The sequence below is a fragment of the Notamacropus eugenii genome, chromosome 2 (assembly GCF_028372415.1).
Source record: "Notamacropus eugenii isolate mMacEug1 chromosome 2, mMacEug1.pri_v2, whole genome shotgun sequence".
NCBI lineage: Eukaryota > Metazoa > Chordata > Mammalia > Diprotodontia > Macropodidae > Notamacropus > Notamacropus eugenii.
Window position 1 is genome coordinate 385,952,291 of NC_092873.1, and position 21,957 is coordinate 385,974,247.

The window sequence follows — 21,957 nt, forward strand, 5'->3', positions numbered from 1 at the left end:
TGTTTTTAAAAAATTATGTTGCTAACTGTATTTTGACATAATTGGTTTCCTTTGTGATCTATTTTATTTTATGCATTTAAATACATGGAAAAGTGTTCATAGGCTTCACCAGCCTGCCAAAAGGGTCCATGACATAAAAGGTCTTAAGAACTCTATTTTCCTACGTGTCTATCTTGTCTGTATCAAAGAATCAGAGTAAAAAAAATGTCAATGGGGAAATTTATGTCCCTATTTATTTAAATTCTTTTTCAGACATTAATATGTGAGCTCCTTGAGGGCAGAAACCACTTTTATGTGTGTGGTTCAGCATTTAGCACAGTGTCTGCTATGTAGTAAGTGCTTAATAAGTGCTTGTAGATTGATTAGAATCTCAGAAAATGAACATCTTTGTATTTAGTGATTTGTCATGTGACTTTCAGTAAAATTACCTCTCTATGCCTTGTAATTTCTATCTGTGATGTGCCTACCATCCCTTTCTCCCATAATGGATATTTACAATAATCCTCCAGAACAATCATATAAAGTCTATGTTACATAGGCCTTGAATAAACTCCAAATGGCCGCTCCAGAGCTATGCACATTGGTGGGTGAACTATTTCAAGGTCTTTGGTGAATTCTCCAGTTCAGTCAACTCTTTCAGCCCCCAAGTGGACACAGGTGCTTAAATACTATTTTTATTCCAAACACTGTTGATCATGGATAAGAAGAAATATAGAATCAGAGTATTTGACTCTGAGAGTTGCTTCTTGTGTCCCTCCTGGTTCGCTCATCTGTAAATATTCACAGAAACAAAGTTCCATCTTTTTAAAAGTAACATTCTTATCAATGTTACTGTATGGCTCTGTCATAAAATTCTATAGCCTTTGAAGAATTAATAAATAACAGTTGACCAGAGGGCAGTGGAGAAGTGCATGGTGTGTTTGACCAGACTGCAACATAGAATAAGAGACTGTATAAAAGAAGTTAGAGCAAAAGATGTCAACACAGAAGTTTATGATTGAACAGTAACATGGGTTAGGCATATAGCAAGAATCAGGGGGTAATAGGATTATAGTCTGAATGTTCTACTTCAATCCTTATGATATGAAAAGAAAAGTAGAAAGTCTTCCAGCATGTGAAATGGACCTCCTCATATTAACTTATGAACTGACATGGAAAAGTGACACACAGGCAGGCAAAAAGGAATAGTGCTTCACATCTTTGAAGAAAATGTCCACAAGGATGAGATCTCAAACTGATGGAATATTTGAACAATCCTTGCGTTCTTTTCCTCATGTGGCTGTCGTGCAGAGAGAGCTTTGTAATCCTCCAAGAGCTATAAAAATCTGAGTTGCTCTTATTACCAAATCTTCTAGCCCTCAAAATGCTTCAATAGTATGTTCACTTTGGACTCCAGTTCTCATTGTTAGGAATAGACGCGGAACATTTCCAGCTCCTTACAAGACAGTCGATTGGGTCTCTGGACCTGAGTAAGAAGAATTGGAATACATTCAGTTTCTACCTTCAGACCTACAATCTGCCTGTGTCTACTCTACCATACTCCTAAACTCCTGATTGGTGATATAGAACCTTCCACATAGAACCATCTGACCCTTGAACCTCCACACCAGAATCTAGGCTTCAGTACCTGGGAAAGTTAATCCAGTCATCTTTGCTCCTCTCACTCTCCCTCTTCCCCACATACACTTTCCACCTCCCCAAAACACTCTCTACTCCCAGTCACCACTCCCCTTTATGTGCTGTTTTCACATATTAAAATACAAGGTCTTTGAGGGCAGGACTGAGCTCTCTCCATTTGTGTCTCTGCTTCTGTCTCTGTGTCTCTCTCATTCTCTAAATATATACATGTATAAAATGTACATGGATGTATACTACATGTATATATGTATATATATATATTCTGTATGCATACAGAATATAGACAAATATATAGATAGAAATAGAGACATTTTATAGCAAACCTTGTGGTGAGCACAGTACCTGGATTATAGCAAGGGCTGCACATTGTTATTGGTGGTGGTAGTGCAGTGGATGGAATGCTGGGCCTGGAGTCAGATGGATGTGAGTTCAAATCTTACTTCTGACTCTTACTAGCTTTGTGACCCTTGTCACTTAACCCTGTTTTCTCAATTTCCTCATTTGTAAAATGAGCTAGACAAGAAAATGGCAGACCACTTTGCCAAGTATCTTGGCCAAGAAAGTATCTTTGCCAAGAAAGCCCGAAATAGTGTAATGAAAAGTCAAAAGCATGAAGCTTTGGGTGCCTCATTCCCAGGAAGCTTCTGTCTGCTGATTCTGTACTTTTGAGGGATAAGGCCTTCTTCGTGGTCACCCTTTGGTAGGAACTAAGATCTCTATCCTTGGGCAGAATTTCTCAATTCAAACCTCAAATGATCTTGGTCAGATTAGAGGTGTAGCCCTGTACGGAATTCCAAATATCAGCTCTGCCCGAGGGAAAGGAACAGAGAACCAGGCCAGAAGATCTTTACTAACAAAAGAATTAATAGAAAAAAAGCATTTATTTGCCAGGCACAGCCCCACGGGCACATTTTTTAAATTACAGTCCTGAAAATAATGATAATACCATAGATTATCCTGCATGAGTCAGTCAATGTTACTCAGCCTGCCTTGCAACCTGCCACATGATTTTATAAGAAAATTGCCTTACAGTTAGGATTTGCAGTCTCTATTCATCAACAGGATTTCTCAGCTGCCAAATGAGAATCAAACCAGTGGCCCTGGCCTTGTTAGCATCATAGCCTAACCTACTGAGCAAATCATCTGCTCTGTTACACAAATCCCTATATGACCTCTGCAGAGCTAACCAAAAAAGGCAAAATTAGGTCATCAGGCACATTTGAATGGCCCAAGAAGTTCTGTCCTTTTAGGATTAGGTCTTTAGGTTGCTGTAGATTCTAACCAGGTCACTGACTGAACCTGAGGAAGCACTTATTTGCAGTAGCCTTCAATTTTTTCCCTCTTTGAAATGAGCTCTATACACAGTTACCCAATGATACACAATATCTATGCCTTCTCTCAAGCTGAAGCATACCAATGAAAAGAGGTTTGATGGATGTGGGGAGCCAGTATATTCAGAAGACAATTTTGTAGCTTACCTCTTGGTAGATAGTAACTGACTGGGATGAGTTGGGCTTCATTTGCTTGGAAGAAGGCTGCTGAAAATCCAAAGGGAGAGAGGAGTCAGCCTAAATCTGAGAGATGTAGTTACCACTGCTATTGTAGGGTAGCACTAAGTTAGGATGAACTTGGACCCACCCAGAGGGACCAGGTAGAGACTTCAAGGAGCATCAAAGGTCCCATAGCCAGCAGTCAGTTCCCCCAGCATCTATTCCTCAGGGCATAGACATGGTGCTTTGTGATCTCCAGGGAGAGCAAGGAATGCCATATAATATCTTGTCTCTGGACATAGATCTGACTCCAGACAATGGTGAGTGTATACATGAGGAAGAAAGTAGGTATCCCACTCTCATTGCCCGAAACCCAGAGTTTCGGGCACCTAGCTGTGGCTGGCTGCAGTCTTAAGAACATAGCCTGACCTTATCTCTCATCCCTTATCTCCCTCTGACAGCAGCACACACTTTGACTAGTTCTTTTAAATATATTCAGGACAATTGAACCAAATGATGAGGAGAGAGGAAAGGACAACTATATGGAAGCAGACAATTAGCAGCAAAGAAACCACCCAGCTTTGTCCAGCATAAGTCAAATCTTACTGAGATTTCTCCTTGTGGACCAGATCTATCCATGTCCAAGGTCTTTCCACCTAATTCTCTGAGGATTTGAGTTTGGATCACTTCTCCTGATGTCCTTGGCATCACCTTTGCCTATTGCATCTTTTATCTTATCCCTAGATTCTACTCCTCATCTAGGCAGGCTGAACTACACTAAGTCCCTCTGGCTACACACAAAGGAGGTCTCTTCTGCTGTCCTGGCTATACTGAACTAAATACTCTGTCTCTTTCTCTGCATTTTCTCTCCCCCTTGGGAGGATTCTGCTCTTATCTTTCCCGTCTCTGCTAGAAGAGCTGAAGAGCCTGCATCTCCTGTTTACCTATCAACTCTAAGCTATAGGTATTTAATACTAGAGTCCTGGCTATTTAACAGGTACACTCAAGACAGCATGGGCCAGAAGCCACATCCTTGGCCCCAAGCTAGGGGAGAGCAGCTCTTCACATCACACATAAACCCACCCTTAAACACACAAACTTTTACACATTCACATAAAGACAATCATACATATATCTTTTGAATATCCACATATGGATGTAGACATGCATGTTCATACAGATATAAACATATAAATACTTATCCTGGAGAAGGAGACATACACGCTTGGAGAATTGTACTGATGCATATATTGTTTTATCTTGACTAGCAGCTGTGGAAGCAGGAAGCTAGTGGTAGAAAAAAATAAAACCATTACAAAGGAAATGGTGTTGACAATGATGTGGAGAAGTGATCTTTGCCTTACTCCAACTCAGACAGATAAGAACTTTTAATCTTCCATTGAATTATTAAGCACGTACCCTGTGGAAGATTTTGGTAAAATGTTTACAGTGAGGGAGAGAAAAGAGGAGTAAAAGATGACAAAGAAAAACTTTACCAACTGTGTAAGCACTAGACTGAGAGTCAGATGTTCTGATCCTAGCCCAACCACTTAGCCAAATAGCTTCCTCTCTCTCGACCTCATTACTGAGTATCTCTGAAGATGTTTAAACAGTTAGAAAATTCTATCCCAGTACTATTGGAGAGAAATGACTTCCTCATTCTTACACTTTCCCAGATTATCCTGCTGTTATCATCTAGTGATGACTTCATTCCATGAACCTTCTATTACATTCCTGATAAGCTCACTGCTTTCTTTATAGAACAATATGGGCATGTGCTGCTAAGTCAATCAGAGGTGGCTCCAGCACACCCCTGACTCATATAGACTCCTGCAAGACTCTCTGTCATGACTCTGAGTCATCTGAGAAGTTGAAAATGTACCTGTTCTGGAAGTTGGACTGCAGAATAGAAGGTGTTTCTTTTTTCTGCTCCACAGAAATTCTGCACCTATACAAGAGAAGGGATAAGTAGAGCATCACTAACCTTTCATTTCAAGTTCAGTATTAATACTCGGTTCCTAACCCATATAACCAAGCAGTTGTCAAATATTGTCATTTCTACCTCTATAACATCTCTCTTCTACATCCTTTTCTTTCTCCTCACACTTCCACTAGCCTAGTTCAAGTTTTTATCTCCTCTTTCTTGGACTACTATAATAACCCTTCCAATAGCCTCCTAATTGATCTCTGTTTTAAATCTTTTCCCTATTCCAATTCACCCTCTGTACAGCTACCAAAATGAGTTTTCTAAAGCTTGATTTAGGCAGTGGCTCCCCTTTATTTATAGCATTAAATGTAAACTATTCTTATGGGCATTTAAACCCCTTCACAGCCTAATGTCAAACGAGTTTCCCTTCCTTATTACACATTTCTCTTCTTCATGCACTCTATGGTCCATTCAAAATACATTTTTTACTCTTCCTCATCCATCACACTTCATCTTCCATCTTCATGCCTTGGTACTTACTGCCTCCAAGCCTGGAATGTACTGATTATCTTCTCACTACCGTTTCTTGGAATCTCTGATTTCTTTCAAGACTCATTTCAATCACTGCCATTGACATGAAGCCTTTTCTGACCCTCCCTGCTGCCAGCTACTAGTGACTCCCTGTAACTCTCGCTGAAAATGTTCTATTTATTTTACATATACCTGTATATGGCTGTGTTTTCTGCCCGGATAGAACATAAGCTCCATGAGGGCAGACGTTGCGTTACATTTATTTTTATAATCTGCTAGTACAGTGCCTGGCTTGTTTATTAATTGTCAAATCTCCAAGAAGGGTCACTTTTCAATGGCCACTGTTTTTTTTTTAATAATCTAAGCACGCTTTTTTTTTTCTGGTGGTTAAGAATTGGAAATCAAAAGACTTCTCATCAATTGGGGAATGGCTAAACAAGCAGTTTATATGATAGTGATGGAACACTATTGTACTGTAAGAAAGGACAAGCAGGATGATTTGAGAAAAACCTGAAAAGACATGAGCTGATGCAAAGTGAAGAGAGCAGGGCCAGGAGAACGTGGTACATAGTAATAGAATATTGTACGATGAATAAACTGTGAATGACTTAGCTATTTTCAGCAATGCCATAATCCAAGACAATTCCAAAGAACTCATGATGAAACATGCTATCCACCTCCAGAGAAAGAACTGGTGCTGTCTGAATACAGGCAGAAGCATGCCCTTTTTGACTTCCTTTTATTCTTTTTTTTATCCAAGTTTTCTTGTAAAAAATGACTAATATGGAAATGTTTTACAGGATTAAAAAACGAACTGCAAATGATCCACACATATGGAAATGATCGTATATGTTTATGATATTCATAATAATAAATATGATTTTTAAAATGTAATATTAATACAGGGAAGAGGAAAGCTGACAACAGCAAACAACAATGCTCTGTCCAGATCGGATTACATCTCAATATTGCGTCCAGTATGGGCACCACATTTTAGGAAGGCTGATGGCAAATTGAAAGGCCTGCAGAACAGGGTTACCAAAATTAGAGAACTGGGGCCCCTGCCATGAGAGAATCAATTAAAGGAGCTAGGGCTATTTAGCCTCGAGAAGAGATTTATGGGAGACATGATAGCTCTCTTGAAATATTTGAGGAGGTGCCAGGTAGAATAAAGATTCAGTTTATTCTATTTCACCCAAGAGGGGAGAAATAAGAGCAAAAAGGGAGATTTTTGCTTGATATATGACGTAAACATCCTAAGAACTAGAGCTGTTCAAAATTATGTTTTGAGGGAGTGAGTTTCCCCATTGCTGCAAGCCTTCTTAGAAAGGTTGAATGGCCACTTCTCAGGGATATCTAACAGCCATGAGCTGGGCCATACAGCGTTGTATCAAGGGAGTGTGCTAGAGCCAGCTTGTACTGGCTTACAAGCCACTGTAGTTCAATTTCCAATGTGACCATTTACACTTCAGAAATTGTCAAAGCTATAAATCAGGGCTTGATTAATTGTTTTGTTGACTGTCTAGATTTAAGAAAGTGGTGTAGAAAATGTTAACAATGCACATTAAACTTAAAGCTGTGTTGTTCATGCATTCTTTTCTGAGAGGACATTATTAAACATTTACTTTAGCACACTTCTACTTCTGAGATTCTGAATTCCATGATTCTTAAATGTATGTGAAAAGTATTCTATAACCTTGTAGAACACTATACAAATCGAAGTCATGCAAAAGTAAGGAATCAGTAATGTCACTAAAGGTTAAATCTTTTACCCATACATTTAGGGACAGATGTGGCAGTAAGAATAGACTATGTTTGGAAGAGAGGAGTTTGCCAATAAGGCAGTTCATACTTCTATGTAAGATTGGTTTTAACTTGTTTGTTCTAAAGCAGGAATTCATAACCTTGGGAACATAGAGTCTGTGCTTAAATTTCAAAGAGTTTGTGAACTTCGATGGCAAAAAAAATTATCTTTATTTTCACTAACTTCTAACTGAAATTTATCATTTCCTTAAATTATTTTTAAAAATTCTGACATTCCCAAAAGACTCTTGAGGCAAAATGCCATCCACATACAGAGAAAGAACTATGGAATCAGAATGCAGAATGAAGCAGACTATTTGCTCTTGTGTTATGTTTTGTTTTGGTTTGGTTTTTCTCAAGGTTTCTCCCATTTGTTTTAATTCTTCTAATGTGAAAATGTGTTTAATAAGAATGTATGTGTAGAACCCACACAAGATTGCATGCCATCCTGGCAAGGGAGGGGAGAGGGAAGGGGAGAAAATCTGAGACCTATGGAAGTGATTGTTGAAAACTGAAAATAAATTAATTAATTAAATTTTAAAAAATTCTAAAGAGGGAGGTTGCACTAGGCCTATGACACATGAAAAAATTAAGAACACCTGTTCTAAAGGCATTTTTTCATTAAAATTGTCAATACGTCCTTAGATTAATCAAATTTTGAGTTACCCTAATTAGGAAAGCACATTTATATAAGGAAGAAAAGGGGACAGTAAAACAAGAAATGGCTCTAGGTCAGAAGACTTGGACTTGAATTCTGCCTTAGTCACTTAGTACCTTTGTGACTTTAAATTAGTAATTGAACCTCTGCAGTCTTCAGTCTCCTCATCTGTGAAAGGAGGGAGCTGTACCAGATAGTATTTAAAGGTCACAACTGATTCTAACTGTATCATACGACTATGATGATTTTTACTTGGGAGTTGAGAGCAGATTCTTGCTGACTTCCTGTGTAATCATCCTTCCATCTGGTGGCAGCAATGATGCGATGCCACAAAGGGAAAAGGGAAGAAAAAAATACTATAACAACTAATGAACACTTTCAAATTCCAAATATCAGAGTCAGGGATGTGATAGTTTGGGAAATAAAGAAGGAAGAGAAAGGCTCCCATTTTTCAGATAGTCCAAGGTCTAATGAAGGAGATAGCTATTCTCTGCTCCCATTTGAAATGATCTTGTTCTCTCTTATGCTCCCCAAAAGAGCCTTTCCTAGAGGTACAGGAAAGAAAAGACATTCAGTGCCATTGAGTGATTCCTATGTTGGGCAATTCATACATCTAATTCAGTAATATGGGCTCAAGTAGGGAATAAATAGTGACTGGGGTTTTCTCCTCCCAGGAGACCTTTGGCCCCAGAGCAAAATAGCCCCATAAGAAAATTTCTCTTGTGCAAGAGATGTAGTGGTCGTATCTTGGAAAACATACCACCCAATTACCTATACATGATGGAAATTGCTTGGCTGAGTGGTTTTGCCTGAAACTCCCATATTGATTTAGAGCTAGATGAGATTTTATGTTTATCTTACCGCCCACCCCACTTGTAACACACACACACACACACACACACACAAATCAGAGGCTTTTTCTTTCTTATCAGCTCTGATTTCAATCATTACTTCTCAAATAACTATCAGTATCCAGCTAAACCCAGGACACTAATCCTCTCCTGGCATTTTCAGAAACTGGAGATTTTGCGTAATCTATTGAGTTGCATGATAGCTGGTACTTGCTCACCAAGACTGACCATCTTGGATGTGAGACGCTGACTCAATGAAGGTGGAGCTTTTGGGGTCTCAGTATAGTAAATGAGAAGTAACCAAGCCTTTTCTCTGAATTTTGCCCTTATTAGTGAAACGAGAAGGGGAAGATAACTCTAGAGCCACCGCTACCCCCAAATGACTGATATTGTACAGAAGAGGATAGCCACTGAATTTAAAAAAACAAAATTTTTGACCCTAAACATTGAGGAGGTGGAGTGAGATTGATACAGTCCCCAAAGTGAAAGAGATTAGGGAACCTCGTTCCAGAAAGGTATGATGGTGGGTAATAAAAGTGCCCTGATTTCCAATTTGGAGTATGCACAGACATTCTGTAACTGGTTCTGGTTTGCTACCAAACCATCTGACAAGGATACAAACTGTTGACTGTGCAGCTAAATGTGTTCTGGCATGAAACAACCAGGGTCTTTCTCTTGGGCTCCGGCTTTTTCCTGTCTCACTGCTGTTCCAGTAAAAGAGACAAGGGGAGAGACCTCAAGCCCTTCCCATCCAAGACTGACATGTACCCCATGAATACAGAACTTTTCTCCTTTGAATTTTTCATTCTTTCTTGTTTTAAGTGAAAAATATTAGAGTTGGCTATGATCTTGTACATTTTGAAAGGTCATATTATTAAGCCACAAAAGTCTGGGTGGTGAAGTCGGTGCAAGGACTTCACATTTGCCAAAAGTCAGATGGCAAGGAACAAAGTCCCTGGCAAACCTGCCTGGACCAGTCCAGAAGTAGCAGAGCGTCCGATTCATCTACCCATCAGCCATGCCACATTTAGAAATGAACTTCAAGAAAATAATTTTAAGTATATATATATATGTATATCTGTATGTATGTATGTATATTTATGTATGTTAAGTTAAGTATATATATTAAAAGAAATTCATTTGATATGTGTGGTGGATATTATATAGAAGTAGTATTAAGTTTGAGTCCACTTTCCTTAGGGACAGAGACAGCTAGGGAAGAGTGCCCCCAGGTGATAGGAGGGAATGTTGGGGCTTCTGTTCTTGCTAAACCTTCAAAGTAAATATAACTTTGTAAAAGCTAATTGATGGCATTGAAGAGAACTGGGGCAACAATCACTGACGCCAGTGAAGAGAACACACCAGAATGGGGCCTCAAGGGGATAGCATTAGAGAAAGATGCTTTTGACCCTTCAGAGGTTTCCCTGGAACTGAATGGAATGAAGTAGCTGGCCTCACTCTGAAGAATGAGTTCAGAGAATCACTACAATACTTCCTACTTTTGTGTAACTGGACAACTGATGGCCTCCCTAGATCAATTTCCACATCTATAAAATGAGGAGGTTGGCCTAAATTACTTCTGAGGTTCTATCCAGTTCTAGATCCTATGTTCCAATGTTTCTGTCTCCGCTTCTTCATTTTTTATCATCTTTCCCTTGTAGTACTATTTTTCCCCTTTCCTTTCCCATGACCAAAATCCAGATTGTCAAATGGGTGCATACAGTCAGGATTGGTAAGACAGTCCTTGATTCCCGTCATTCCAAGCCCTGCTACAAATTGCCATGTCCCAAGGAACATTCTGGACACTCATTCCAGCAACACCTGGGTTTACATACCTTATTTCTCTTGGGCTTACAACAACCGATGTTCTTATAAGATGTTGCGTTCATATCTGTGGGAAAATAGAAGCAAAGAATGGAGACGCCTGAGCTGGGAGTGGGGTACTTCAGAAGTCATGCTTCCCTCCCCAGTGCACTGCCTCATTGTAGGACTGCATTTCACTATTCCAAATGAATGAGTTCTCAGAAAGATCTCCAGGGAAGGGAATCTTACACCTTCATCAGGCAACTTCTCCATTGTGGCAATCAATCAAATATCAAGCAATCTGTACTAAGAATTAGAGGCAAATTCTCAAGACATCAAGAATACCATTGGCCACATTTATATGGCCTTTAAGAGCAAGATAGTATTTTCTAACAACTGTCCTGTGAAGCAAGTAGATCCTGGGAAGCAGTTGGATACCAAGACCCTGGGAGGAATATCTGAGAGTAGGGATAGGTGTCAGAAAATTGCCAGTGTCTTATATGATATATCACTAAGACTCAGAGACAAAGTAGGAGATGTGTACATAGGTTTGTGGGATATCAGGAGGGACTGGGATATAGTATATACCTCTCACTACCACCCCAAATATTTCTCTCCAAGGATTCTTGAGAACATGAGCTGTGAGAGGCTATCAAGATCTTGCCTCAACTAGAACCGCCTCCTATGCAACAACCACTGATTTGGGTCTTTCTACTTGCCTGCTACTTGCTTCCTCCTCCTCTTCCTCTTTCTTGATACATACAGGCAAACAATGGTGCTGAGAAATAGAATGACCAGGGGAATCATAGAGAAAGCCAAAACCAGCGGCAACCACAATTCTGAGAAAGGCAAAAAGAACAGGGACTGAGATTTTATCCTTCCCACTCATCTCCCAACTTTTCTCTCTCATCCTAGAAAGACAAACTGCATCATTTCATAAAAATTAGAACTGAAGGATGGACCTTAAACTGCTACAGTGACAGCCTTTAATCTATACCTGTCAGGTCTCTCTACTTTCCCATACTCATTCCTTCCTCTGTTCCTTTGCTTGTGGTAGACCCTTCATTTGGCATGACCTCCACTTTTGCCTCTGCCTATCCAATTCCTTGGGTAGGCAGTAGATGTAGATTAAGTAGATTAAGTTTAAATCCAACCTCAGATACTTACTAGCTATGTGACTCTGGGCAAGTCACTTAACTCTTCTTGCCTCAGTTTCCTCATCTGTAAAATGAACCAAAGGAAATGGAAAACCACTCTATTATATTTGCAAGAAACTCCAAATGGGGTCAGGAAGAGTAGGACATAACTGAATGACAACAACATCCACCTCTTATCCATTTCAAGTCCCACCACGTCCATAAGGTTTTCCTAAGATTCTTCAGCCTTTGGGGATCTCTCTCTTTCAATGAACACTTACTTCTGTGGGGCTTAGTAATACTTAATCACATATTATTGTGTATTATTCACTATTGTTTAGGAATTTATCTTTACTCCCAAATATACTGTAAACTCTTTAATGGAATAACCACATTTTATCTTTTTCCATAGTCCCTAGACTTCCGAATAAAACACCACAATCATAGCAGACACTTAATAATTGCTTGACTTCAGCAATTGACCTACAACCTTCTTTTCCCTTCAGCTCCTTCCATTATCCTCAATGTTACCAATATATATGTGGAAAATTCTTTTAATACCCTGACTTATCAACTCAACTATCCCTTTTATTCCTATTGCTTCACTCTTCCTGAACCTATTCTTTATTTTCATCTCTGCATCTCCCTTGAGCCTTACCTCTGTGTTCTACCAGGTCATCATCCCTGTTCTGGCAATACTTTTCATATTTCAATATAGACCACTTCATTAGTCTTTTCAACAGTGCATCACTGTCCTCTGTCCTTAAATTTTTTTCCTCCTTTTTCTCCTTGTAGCCACCCTAATAATCTCCAATTCAAAGAAACCTCTTTCAACAACTCTGTCTCCTCGCTAGTCATAATACAAAATTCACACTTTCTTATCTCATTTGAGTCCTCACCACTGCAACATAATGTTTCTGTTTATCATTTATTTACCCCTTATAACTATCCCCACAGCAACTGTTTCAAACCTCCACCATGCTCTAGTCTCGAACTCACTGATATACTCTTCTCTCTCAAAAGATATTCTTTCCTTGTATTTTACTAGAAAGATTTAAGACCCCTCTTCATGAGCTCTCTCATTTTCTTTTCTCTTCAAAATGTCAAAATTTCTCCATGTACTCCCCTATCCTCTTCTCCTTCCCTCTGTTGAGGAGGTGATGTTCCTCTTCCTTGAAAAGAGTAACATATGCCCTTGATTTCATGACCTCCTGTGTCTTTTGGGTCCCTCCATTTATCATTTCATCTGCTTCTCTTTTTATCTTTGGCTTCTCTCTCACTCCTCAGTCCTTCCTCTCTGCCTTCAAACAGGCTCATATCTGTCCTTTAAAAATTTTCCCCTTTGCTAGACTATGCATACATGTATTAAAGGATTTGCTTTGAGTGTCTGTTTTTTTAATTATTAAATGTAGGTATTGGGGCTGGATAGTTGGAGGGATAGATTAATTTTTTTTAAAAAAATTAGTTATTTGAATTTTTAAAAACACTAAAAATCATTTCATTAACATTATTATTTCTCAAGCTATAATCTTATTATGACTTGTACCTTCACTCTTAAACCTCTAGAAAGAGCAGTCTGTTTCTCTACTTTCTCCCTCAATAGACTAATAGGAATTAACTCCTCACTTTCCTGCAGTCTAGTTTCCATTCCCATTATTCCACTGAAATTACTTTTTTGAGGTCATCAATGCCTTTTATTATGCAAATTCAATGACTGCTCTGTCATTTGAAACTGCTAAAAATCTTTCTAAAAAATCTCATTAAATAAAAAAAAAGAAATACTATTAAAAAAAATTTCACTTTGCCCTTGGCTTCCCTCTCAATCTTCATTCTTTCATCTTTTACCTCTAAGCCCCTTAAGGTCTTCAAAACTTTGTCCTTGGCCTTTTTCTCTCTTTCTATGTTCCTCTACTCCTGTGATTTAAATGATCACAGTCAAAAAGATAACCATGCAGTTTAAGCCTCAACTTTTAGCCTGAGCAACATCTACCATTTCCAAGTGCCTATTTGACAACTACTGCTGACCCCTTGAATTCAAGACATCCAAAGCTAAATTCCTCATTTACCCTCCATGAATCTTCCCCCTTTACCAAATATCTCTGCATCGGTGGACAGTGCCAGTCACAGTCTCCAAAGTTCAGAACTATCTCTGTTTTCTTTTTACTAAGCAGCCCCAAACAACTTTTTAACAGCTTTGTATACCTGGCAAAACAATCACATTATTAAATATGTCTAATCATATCACTTCCCTGCCTGAAAATCTTCAGGGACTTCCCATCACCTATAAAGAATCCATGTTGAATTCTTTCTCCTCCAAACTCAAGGAGTGCTATTGTCTTCACCACTCAGCTTGGCACTAAATCAGATTCTGTCATGTAATAATCTGAAATGTTTCACTTGTGGTGGTGGTCCTCTCAAAGAGGACCAATGACATCATGAGTGATGTCTTGACTTACATGTGAATGGGATGGGATATGAGTGAAGAAGACCATAAGTTCCATGAAGGCAGGAACTATAACTTATACCTTTTTTGCATCTTCCATAGCACCTAGCATAAGACTGGACACATGGAAATTTTTCCAACAAATCCATATTGGATAAACTCAAAGTCCCAAATGAATGTTTCATACCATACTTCAGACATTTGTAATTCATGGTAGAGTAATATGATCACTTCCCTGAGCTGCATGATTTAGCAAAACTGGGCTAGAATTTAGACATAAGCTGTTTTTTTTCAAGAATTCTATTTTTAAAATTCAACAGTCTAGGACAGATAAGGCATTTCTCTTTCCCTTCCTGAAAGTACCACAGTCATGGTTCATGATTTTAGATGCCATATCCTTTCAAAGCCACTGGCTCAGCATGCCAGTTTCCCTGTAGGGATTATAAGGTGAGCTACTGACCCACCTTTAGAAGGATGTATTCCTTTCTCAGAGGAGAGGTAGCCTGGTAAACTCTCTCTAGCTCAAACCTCCTTATGACCAAGGGGACACAGTTGCAGAATGGCTCTCTAACTTTGAAGGTGCAGTCTGGAGCCATGGAGGAAAGGATGACAGATTTAGAGCTAGAAAAGATTTTGAAAACCATAGATTTAATTTTTACAGAGGAGGAAATTGAGATGTGTAGAGGTTGAGGGACTTGCCAATATAGTTATGAAGTGTCTGAGATAAGACTTGAATCAAGGTCTTTCTAAGTCTGAGAGTACTTACTATGCTATCCACTACATTGGGGTACTTCTCAAAACCCCTCTTTTTATAGATAAGGAAATTGAGATATAGAAAGAAGGTTTCCTAGAGGATGACATAGAAAACAAAACTAGAAAATGACAATGACAAGAGGGAGTTGAAAGGGGGTGAACCCATAACTTTGGCTTTTATAGTGTAATAAATTAAGTTCCTGAGCTAACTAGCTCATGTGGGGAGAAGGGGGACATTAGAAGGATTATGTCATCAACAAAAAAAAGACATAGGACTTTAGTAAAGAAACATATTTTCTTCTGTTGCTGTAAGAAAATATTGTCCTTACCTCCAGTTGAACGGTAAAAAGGGTGAGCGCATTCCCAAGCAAGGTTGATTGTGCGGCTCCGTGAGCTAACTGGGTTGCTGACATTACAAGTATAGTCACTCTCAGTGTTCTTGGCTTGGATATGGAGTTGTACATGGGCTTGTTTCCCTGGGGGTTTAATTTGCTCTCTCCCTCTGTACCAGGTGTATGTCAAATCATCGTTCCCATGGACGAAGCAGGACAGGTTCACATGGCACAAAGAGTTGTTCCATGACTTTCCAGTCACCTGGATGCTTGGATCCTGGACAGGATCTAGAGGCAAAGAAATCTGTTAAAATTGGCCCAGGTGAAACAGTTTCTACAAAGCTGATAGAGAGGCTGGAAAATGCATTCATAGATACTCACCAAACACAGAAACCTGGAAATAGGCAATCTTACAAACACGTCCTGTCTCTCTCGTGATTTCCATGAAATAGAGGCCACTGTCATTCTTCTGAGCTGAGTTAATCAATAAGGTCAAGTTCTTTGTTTCGACTTTAACTCTGTTTTTAAATTGCCCTCCTCCCAATATCACGTTTGAGGCATCTCTCCAACTCAATATCTTAAATACTTCCTGAGTTGAAGACAGATTCACAGACCAAGCGAATTCTATATTTTCTGAAGACTTCTGAATCCCAGTCGGTTGTAACTTGATATGACTTCCCATGATGACAGGCATGCTAATTGTTTTCATATCAGAACCTGATGTTCCTAGGAAAGAAAAGTCCAGGAAGTGAGGGTAGACATCATTGACTTTGTGTGCAAAATCTGATTAATTTTACTCTCAAAGGAAATTACATTGGACAAATAACCCCTCCAAAATGAAGGTTGATATATATGTTCATAGGGCAGGCTCAGCGCAACATTAGGGTAGACTTTCTTCCCTTGCTTTCTCTTTCGTCCTCCCCCAAACAACTCTTATATACTAAATATCAGCTATGTGCACAGCCTTGAAGAATAGTTCTGCTCCAGGAGTTTATGATATAGGAGAAAAGAACACAGATCCAATGGACAAACATTAGACAATTTCCCACTGTTCTGGTGTTATCAGCATAGGCAGCATTTCTAAACTATGTCAAATGATGAGCCAGTCTGCCTGATTTCATCCTTACTGGAACTACATGAAGCTCTTCTTTATACAGGACTAGAGCTCATGTTTATACAAGCTAGGGAAAAGTCATCCCTCAAACTTTTTAGTGTAGTTAAGATATAGTGAAGAGGAAGAAAGTATCTCAGGATTTTTCCCTATTCTTCTATGAAGCAAACGATTCTTCTCTCAAGTCTCTTGCCCAGTTATCATATCACTGATTGTGCCCTGCCAAGCTTTAGTCTTACATCACTTCCAGTATCCACTGCTTTGGCTCCTACACATGTACTGCTGAACAAAGGTGGAGAAAATAAGGCAAACCATTCTGACTGGTTTCGTGATCAAACCACATTCTCAGCAGGAGAAGCTGAAGGCTTTCAGCCCACTTCCTCATTTGAAAGTCTACATCCTCATTGTTCACCAATCAAGGTTGATCTCTGCCTATCAGGGGCACCCATTTTTCCAAAGGTATTTAAGCATTTGATGACCTCTGTGATGGGGTCTTTGATTGTTGAGAGAGATCAGTGATCATCAATTTATTGATTAGCTAGCTAATCAGTAAATTGATTATTAATTTACCCAGAAACTCTCTCTCAAGATTTTCATTCATCACACTACCTTCTAGTCTTTTTACATCTCACTCCCCTCCACACACGTTTCAGTTCAGCTACCCTAGCTTCCTTACTGTTCCTCAAACATTTCACTGGCTGTCCCCCAGTTCCGGAATACTCTCCCTTCTCATTTCTCTCTAGGCTTCTCTGGCTTTCTTTAAGACTCAGATCAAATGCCAAGTTCCCCAGAAGGTCTTTCCCAGTAGTGAATGCCTTCCCTCTGATACAGCCTTCTACTTACAATTTATATACATTTTTGTACATTGTTGTTTTCATGTCATCTTATTTAAATTTCTCTGTATCCCCAGACCTTAGCACTATGACTGAATATCTCCTCTCTACTCAAATGACAACAATCCTACTTCAGGACCAAATTATATTTTATTTGAACTATAAAAATAACCACACAATCAGCCTCTGTGCCTCATGGTTCCCCTCTCCTCACTCTAATCCTACTTCCATATAGTTAATTAAAGTGGTTTTACCAAAACATATTTCAAAACATGTCACTTTCCTGACCATTTAATTTTAGTGTCTCAATATTACCTCAAGGATCGAAATTTGCCGCTTAAGGCACTATTCTCCTTGGGTCCAATCTAACATTTTAGCCTTCCTATACATTCCATCCATTTAAACACTATCACATTCAGGAAAACTACCTTCCTTCCAGTTTCTCACACTGCATACTCTGTTTCTCACCTCCTTGCTAGACTGGTATGCCTGGAATGAACTCCATCTTTACCTTTACCTCAAAATTCCTAGTTTCTTCTAAGGAAACTCAGCTTCAGTTCCACCTTCTACAAGAAACCTTTTCTAATTGCCTCAGATTCTAGTATCTTCCCCTCGAAAAATTACTTTTCATTTATCTTGCATATGTAGTAATAACTACAACAGATCTTTCCACAGGAAGCCAGACAGTCAAAAAGCATTTATTGCTCTTGATGGTGGTGGTCAGTTGTTTCAGTCATGTCCTCCTCTATGTGGCCTCATTTGGGGTTTTCTTGACAAAGCTATTGGACTGGTTTAACATTTCCTTCTCTAGCTCATTTTACAGATGAGGAAACTGAGACCACCAAGCTGCCCACAAGCATTTGTTAAGTGATCACTATGTGCTAAGCACTATGTAAAGATTGGAAACACAAAGAAAAGCAAAAACTTCAAGGAGTTTTCATTCTAACGGGAGAGACAATATGCATATAAATAGGTATGTACAAGATGCTTACACAGTATATGGAGGGCAATATTAGAGGTAAAGACCGTGTTAACTGGAGGGATCAGTAAAGATCTCATATGAAAGGTGGCATTTGAACTGAGTCTTGAAGGAAGTCAAAGTTTCTAAGATGCAGAGATGAGGATGGAGAACATTCAAGACATTGGGCACAGAGTCAGGAAATGGAGTCTTGTGTGTGAGGAAGGGCAAATAGATCTATGTAGCCTAATTGTAAAATGGATAGAAGGGAGTCAAGAGTAAGAAGATTAGAAAGGTATGAAGAGGACAATCAATGTTAAATGCCAAACAGAACTGTTTCTATATCATCCTGGAAGGAACAGGGAGCCACAGGAGGTTATTTAGTAAGGAGGTGGGGATGAAATGGTCAGATTGCACTTAGAAAACTCACTGTGACAATTTAGTTGATAGTAGTTTGGAAAGGGAGGAAATTACTGGCAGGGAGAATGAGGATGTTATTGTAATAGCCTAGGTTAGAGGTAATGAGGACCCAATGAGCTAGGGTGGTAGCTGTGTGAGTGATGAGAATGGGACATAGATGAAAGTAGTAAAGATAGAAATAAGAAAATTCGGCAAGATACACGTATTTGGACATACATACATAATATATGAGACAGAGAGAAAGAGAAAGACAGACAGAGAGAAAGAGAAAGAGAGAGGAAGGGAGGGAAGGAGAGAATAACCTCCTGTTGACAACCCACAGTTGAAAAGGGTATAGTATGAATGACAATTCATAATGTTCCATTACATTCCTGTACCAACCAATTAGTCCTTAGCTGCTAAAGCCAATGGCCTTTTCTGGGTCTTCATACTCTATAACTTCTTTGTTACTTTTGTCACTGTCCCATTCTCTTGGATACTTACTTTCTTCTTCCTTGGATTCCATGACAAGGCTCTCTCCTAGTTCTCCGTAGCTGACCATTCTTTCTCAGTTTCTCTTGCTGAGTTTCATACACAATCATTTATAGCCTGTCCCATTGACACAACTGTAGCCCAGGGCTCTGTCCTGGGCACTTTCCTCTTCTTTAAATATACTCTTCCCTTTGATCTCATCATTTTTCATGTGTTCAAATTGTCATCTCCCTACAGGTGATCCCCAAATCTATATATGTACCCCTGAATTTTCTCTTGAACTTTCATCCCACACCTAACGGTGTGCTGGGCATCTCCACTTGGAAATCCCACTGACATCTCAAAATTTACATGTCCAAAGGAAAGCTTATTACCTTCTCCCCGACCTAAATTTGCCTGTCCTTCAAACTTCTTCCTTTCTATTGAAAGTACCACCATTCTTTCATCATTCTTTCACCATTCTTTCATCATCTTTCGCTATTTTTTCTTCAGTGATACAGGTTCTCAATCTGGGTGTCATCCCTGACCTCTCATACTCACTCAGCACACATATCTCATCATTTGCCAAATCTTACACTGCCTACATCCACAAGATTCCTCAACTTCCATTCTCATCTCTCTATTGATATAGCCACTACTCTACATGAGACCTCCATTTTTTTTCACATGTAAAACTGCGATAGTTTCCTAACTGGTCAGCTTGGCTCAAATTTGCATCACTTCAACAGAGTCTACAAAGTGTTGCCAAAATAATACACGGCACAGATATGGCCATGTTACCCTCCTGATCTAAAGTCTTCAGTGCCTCCTTGTTGCTTCTAGGATAATAATAACTAACATTTATATGTGCTTTTGGTGGCACAGTGGATAGAGCACTGGACTTCAAGTCAGGAAGACTCATCTTCCAGAGTTCAAATCCTACCTCAGATACTTACTAGCTATGTGACCCTGGGAAAATCATTTAAATCTGTTTACCTCAGTCTCTCAACTGGAAAGGGAAATGGCAAACCACTCTAGCAGTTTTGCCAAGATAGGGCTATGAAGAGTTGGACATGACTGAAATGACTCAAGAATAATAAATTATGTGCCAGGCACTGGGCTAAGTGTATCACAATTATCTCACTTGAATAGCACAACAACCCTGAGAAGTAGGTGCTATTATTATCCTCATTTTAGAGTTGAGGAAATTGAGGCAGACAAAAGTTAAGTGACTTTCTCAGGGTCACACAGCTAGTAAGTGTCTGAGGCCAGATTTGAATTCAATTCTTCTTGACTCTAGACTCAGTGATCTATCCAATTCACAGGTAGAAATGTTCCCCTGTATTTCACAGCTAGGAAAGGTGAAGTCCAGGAAACAAAAATCTGTTTAGAGATTCTGTTTAGGGTCATTAAGTGAGGTGGTGCCTATGCTAGTGAGCCCTCCCACTCCCAACCCCATTCCCATGCTGGTGTCCAGTCTAAGTAAGTCTAACCAAGGGTTAGACTTTGCTTGGGTCCTGTATGTCTCAGAAGCTACTACAGCCTCATTTGTGGTGGCTCTCTCTTCCCCATAGGGCCTTTGTGGTCCTAATCATACCTAATCCACCCTTCTGGTAACCCCTTACCTTGGTCCCAGAGCATGACAAAGAAGATGAGGGGAGTGAAGGCTTTCCAAAGCATCTCTACAGAATATAGCTCACAGCCAGGGTTCCTCAATCCCCCAGCTAAGACTTCCTTCCCTCAACAACTCCCCCCTCAATGTGACTTACACAGTCTTCTGTAGACAACAGGAGGTTGGTGTATGCCGGGTGGGGGGAAGTACAGGCGGTCGTTGAAGTGCAAAACCCTCTTATAATTGGTCCAGCCACAGTTTCCTCCATGCTGTGGTCGATGTTCTGTGAGTTAATAAATTGTCAAGGCTTGGTTGAGAAAACCTCAGTCCCTGAGCTCTGGCCACATACACTTACACGCTTGAGTCCAGCAAAGGCACAGAGGTTGCTAGTGAGGTCAGCTCCTCTGCTTTTAGGCTCCTCCCTCTCTTAGTTCCAGCAGTGAGTTTTATCAACAAGATTTGTTAGGTGTTTACTATAGGCTCAGGACTCTGCTAAGAACTAAGGATACAAAGAAAAGCAACAGCAGACCCTACCTTCAAAGAGCTTGCCATCTAACAGAGGAGATAGCTAGTAAAACAAAAATAGATACACACGAGGTAATCGTAGAGGGGAAAGCTCTGGCACCCTGAGGGATGGGTGGAGGGGATAACTGCAAGGTCACCCGCAAGAGGTGGTCTTTGACCCTAGTCCTGAAGGAAACCAGAGATTCTAAGAGGCAGAAGCTAGAAAGGAAAGAACATTCCAGGCTTGGAGGACAGCTAGTGTTCCTGGAACTGCAATGGGCCAGGATAGTTGGCCCATGGAGGGAAGGAAAGTTTAAGACAGGAAAGAGAGGAAGGGACTAGGTTTGTAGGAGTTTTAAATGTTACATAATGGACTTAAAAATAAAAACAGCTAACATTTACATAACACTTTGAGGTTTGCAAATACTTTACCTGTGTAGGGGGCAGGGAGCAGACTGTTCTATGAGGTCTTTCCTTAGACCATTCTGCCAAGTTCTCACCAGGTTTGATGAGCCTGCTTCCAGAAGTGTATGGTGGAGGGACAGATATCCCCTTTCACTAAGCTTTCCCATTGGCTTATGGTTCATACAAAAAGCATGAATAGGCAAAAATCTATCTCTGTCTCTCTCCCCTTCTTTTCTTTCTCTGTGTCTCTGTCTCTCTCCCCTTCTTTTCTTTCTCTGTGTCTCTGTCTCTCTGTCTGC

General features: G+C 39.7%; 1 protein-coding gene across 4 annotated transcripts; it reads right to left on the reverse strand.

Moving 5' to 3' along the window:
• Positions 1-963: 963 nt before the first annotated feature.
• On the reverse strand, positions 964-20,961 carry LOC140529031 (natural killer cell receptor 2B4-like). Of its 4 annotated transcripts, none has more exons than XM_072647426.1 (10): positions 20,763-20,851; positions 19,171-19,247; positions 15,747-16,091; positions 15,363-15,653; positions 11,421-11,540; positions 10,734-10,789; positions 5,011-5,076; positions 4,350-4,415; positions 3,117-3,173; positions 964-1,465 (listed from the first exon to the last, which is right to left on the reverse strand). In XM_072647426.1, the coding sequence occupies exons 2-10, from the start codon at positions 19,226-19,228 to the stop codon at positions 1,406-1,408; spliced, it is 1,119 nt and encodes a 372-aa protein (XP_072503527.1). In that variant the 5' UTR covers positions 19,229-19,247; positions 20,763-20,851; the 3' UTR covers positions 964-1,405. The 4 variants fall into 4 exon arrangements, with proteins under 4 accessions (XP_072503527.1, XP_072503525.1, XP_072503528.1 ...); XM_072647424.1 differs by having other exon boundaries at positions 3,117-3,176; XM_072647427.1 differs by lacking the exons at positions 19,171-19,247; positions 20,763-20,851 and adding an exon at positions 20,907-20,961 and having other exon boundaries at positions 3,117-3,176.
• Positions 20,962-21,957: the final 996 nt, after the last annotated feature.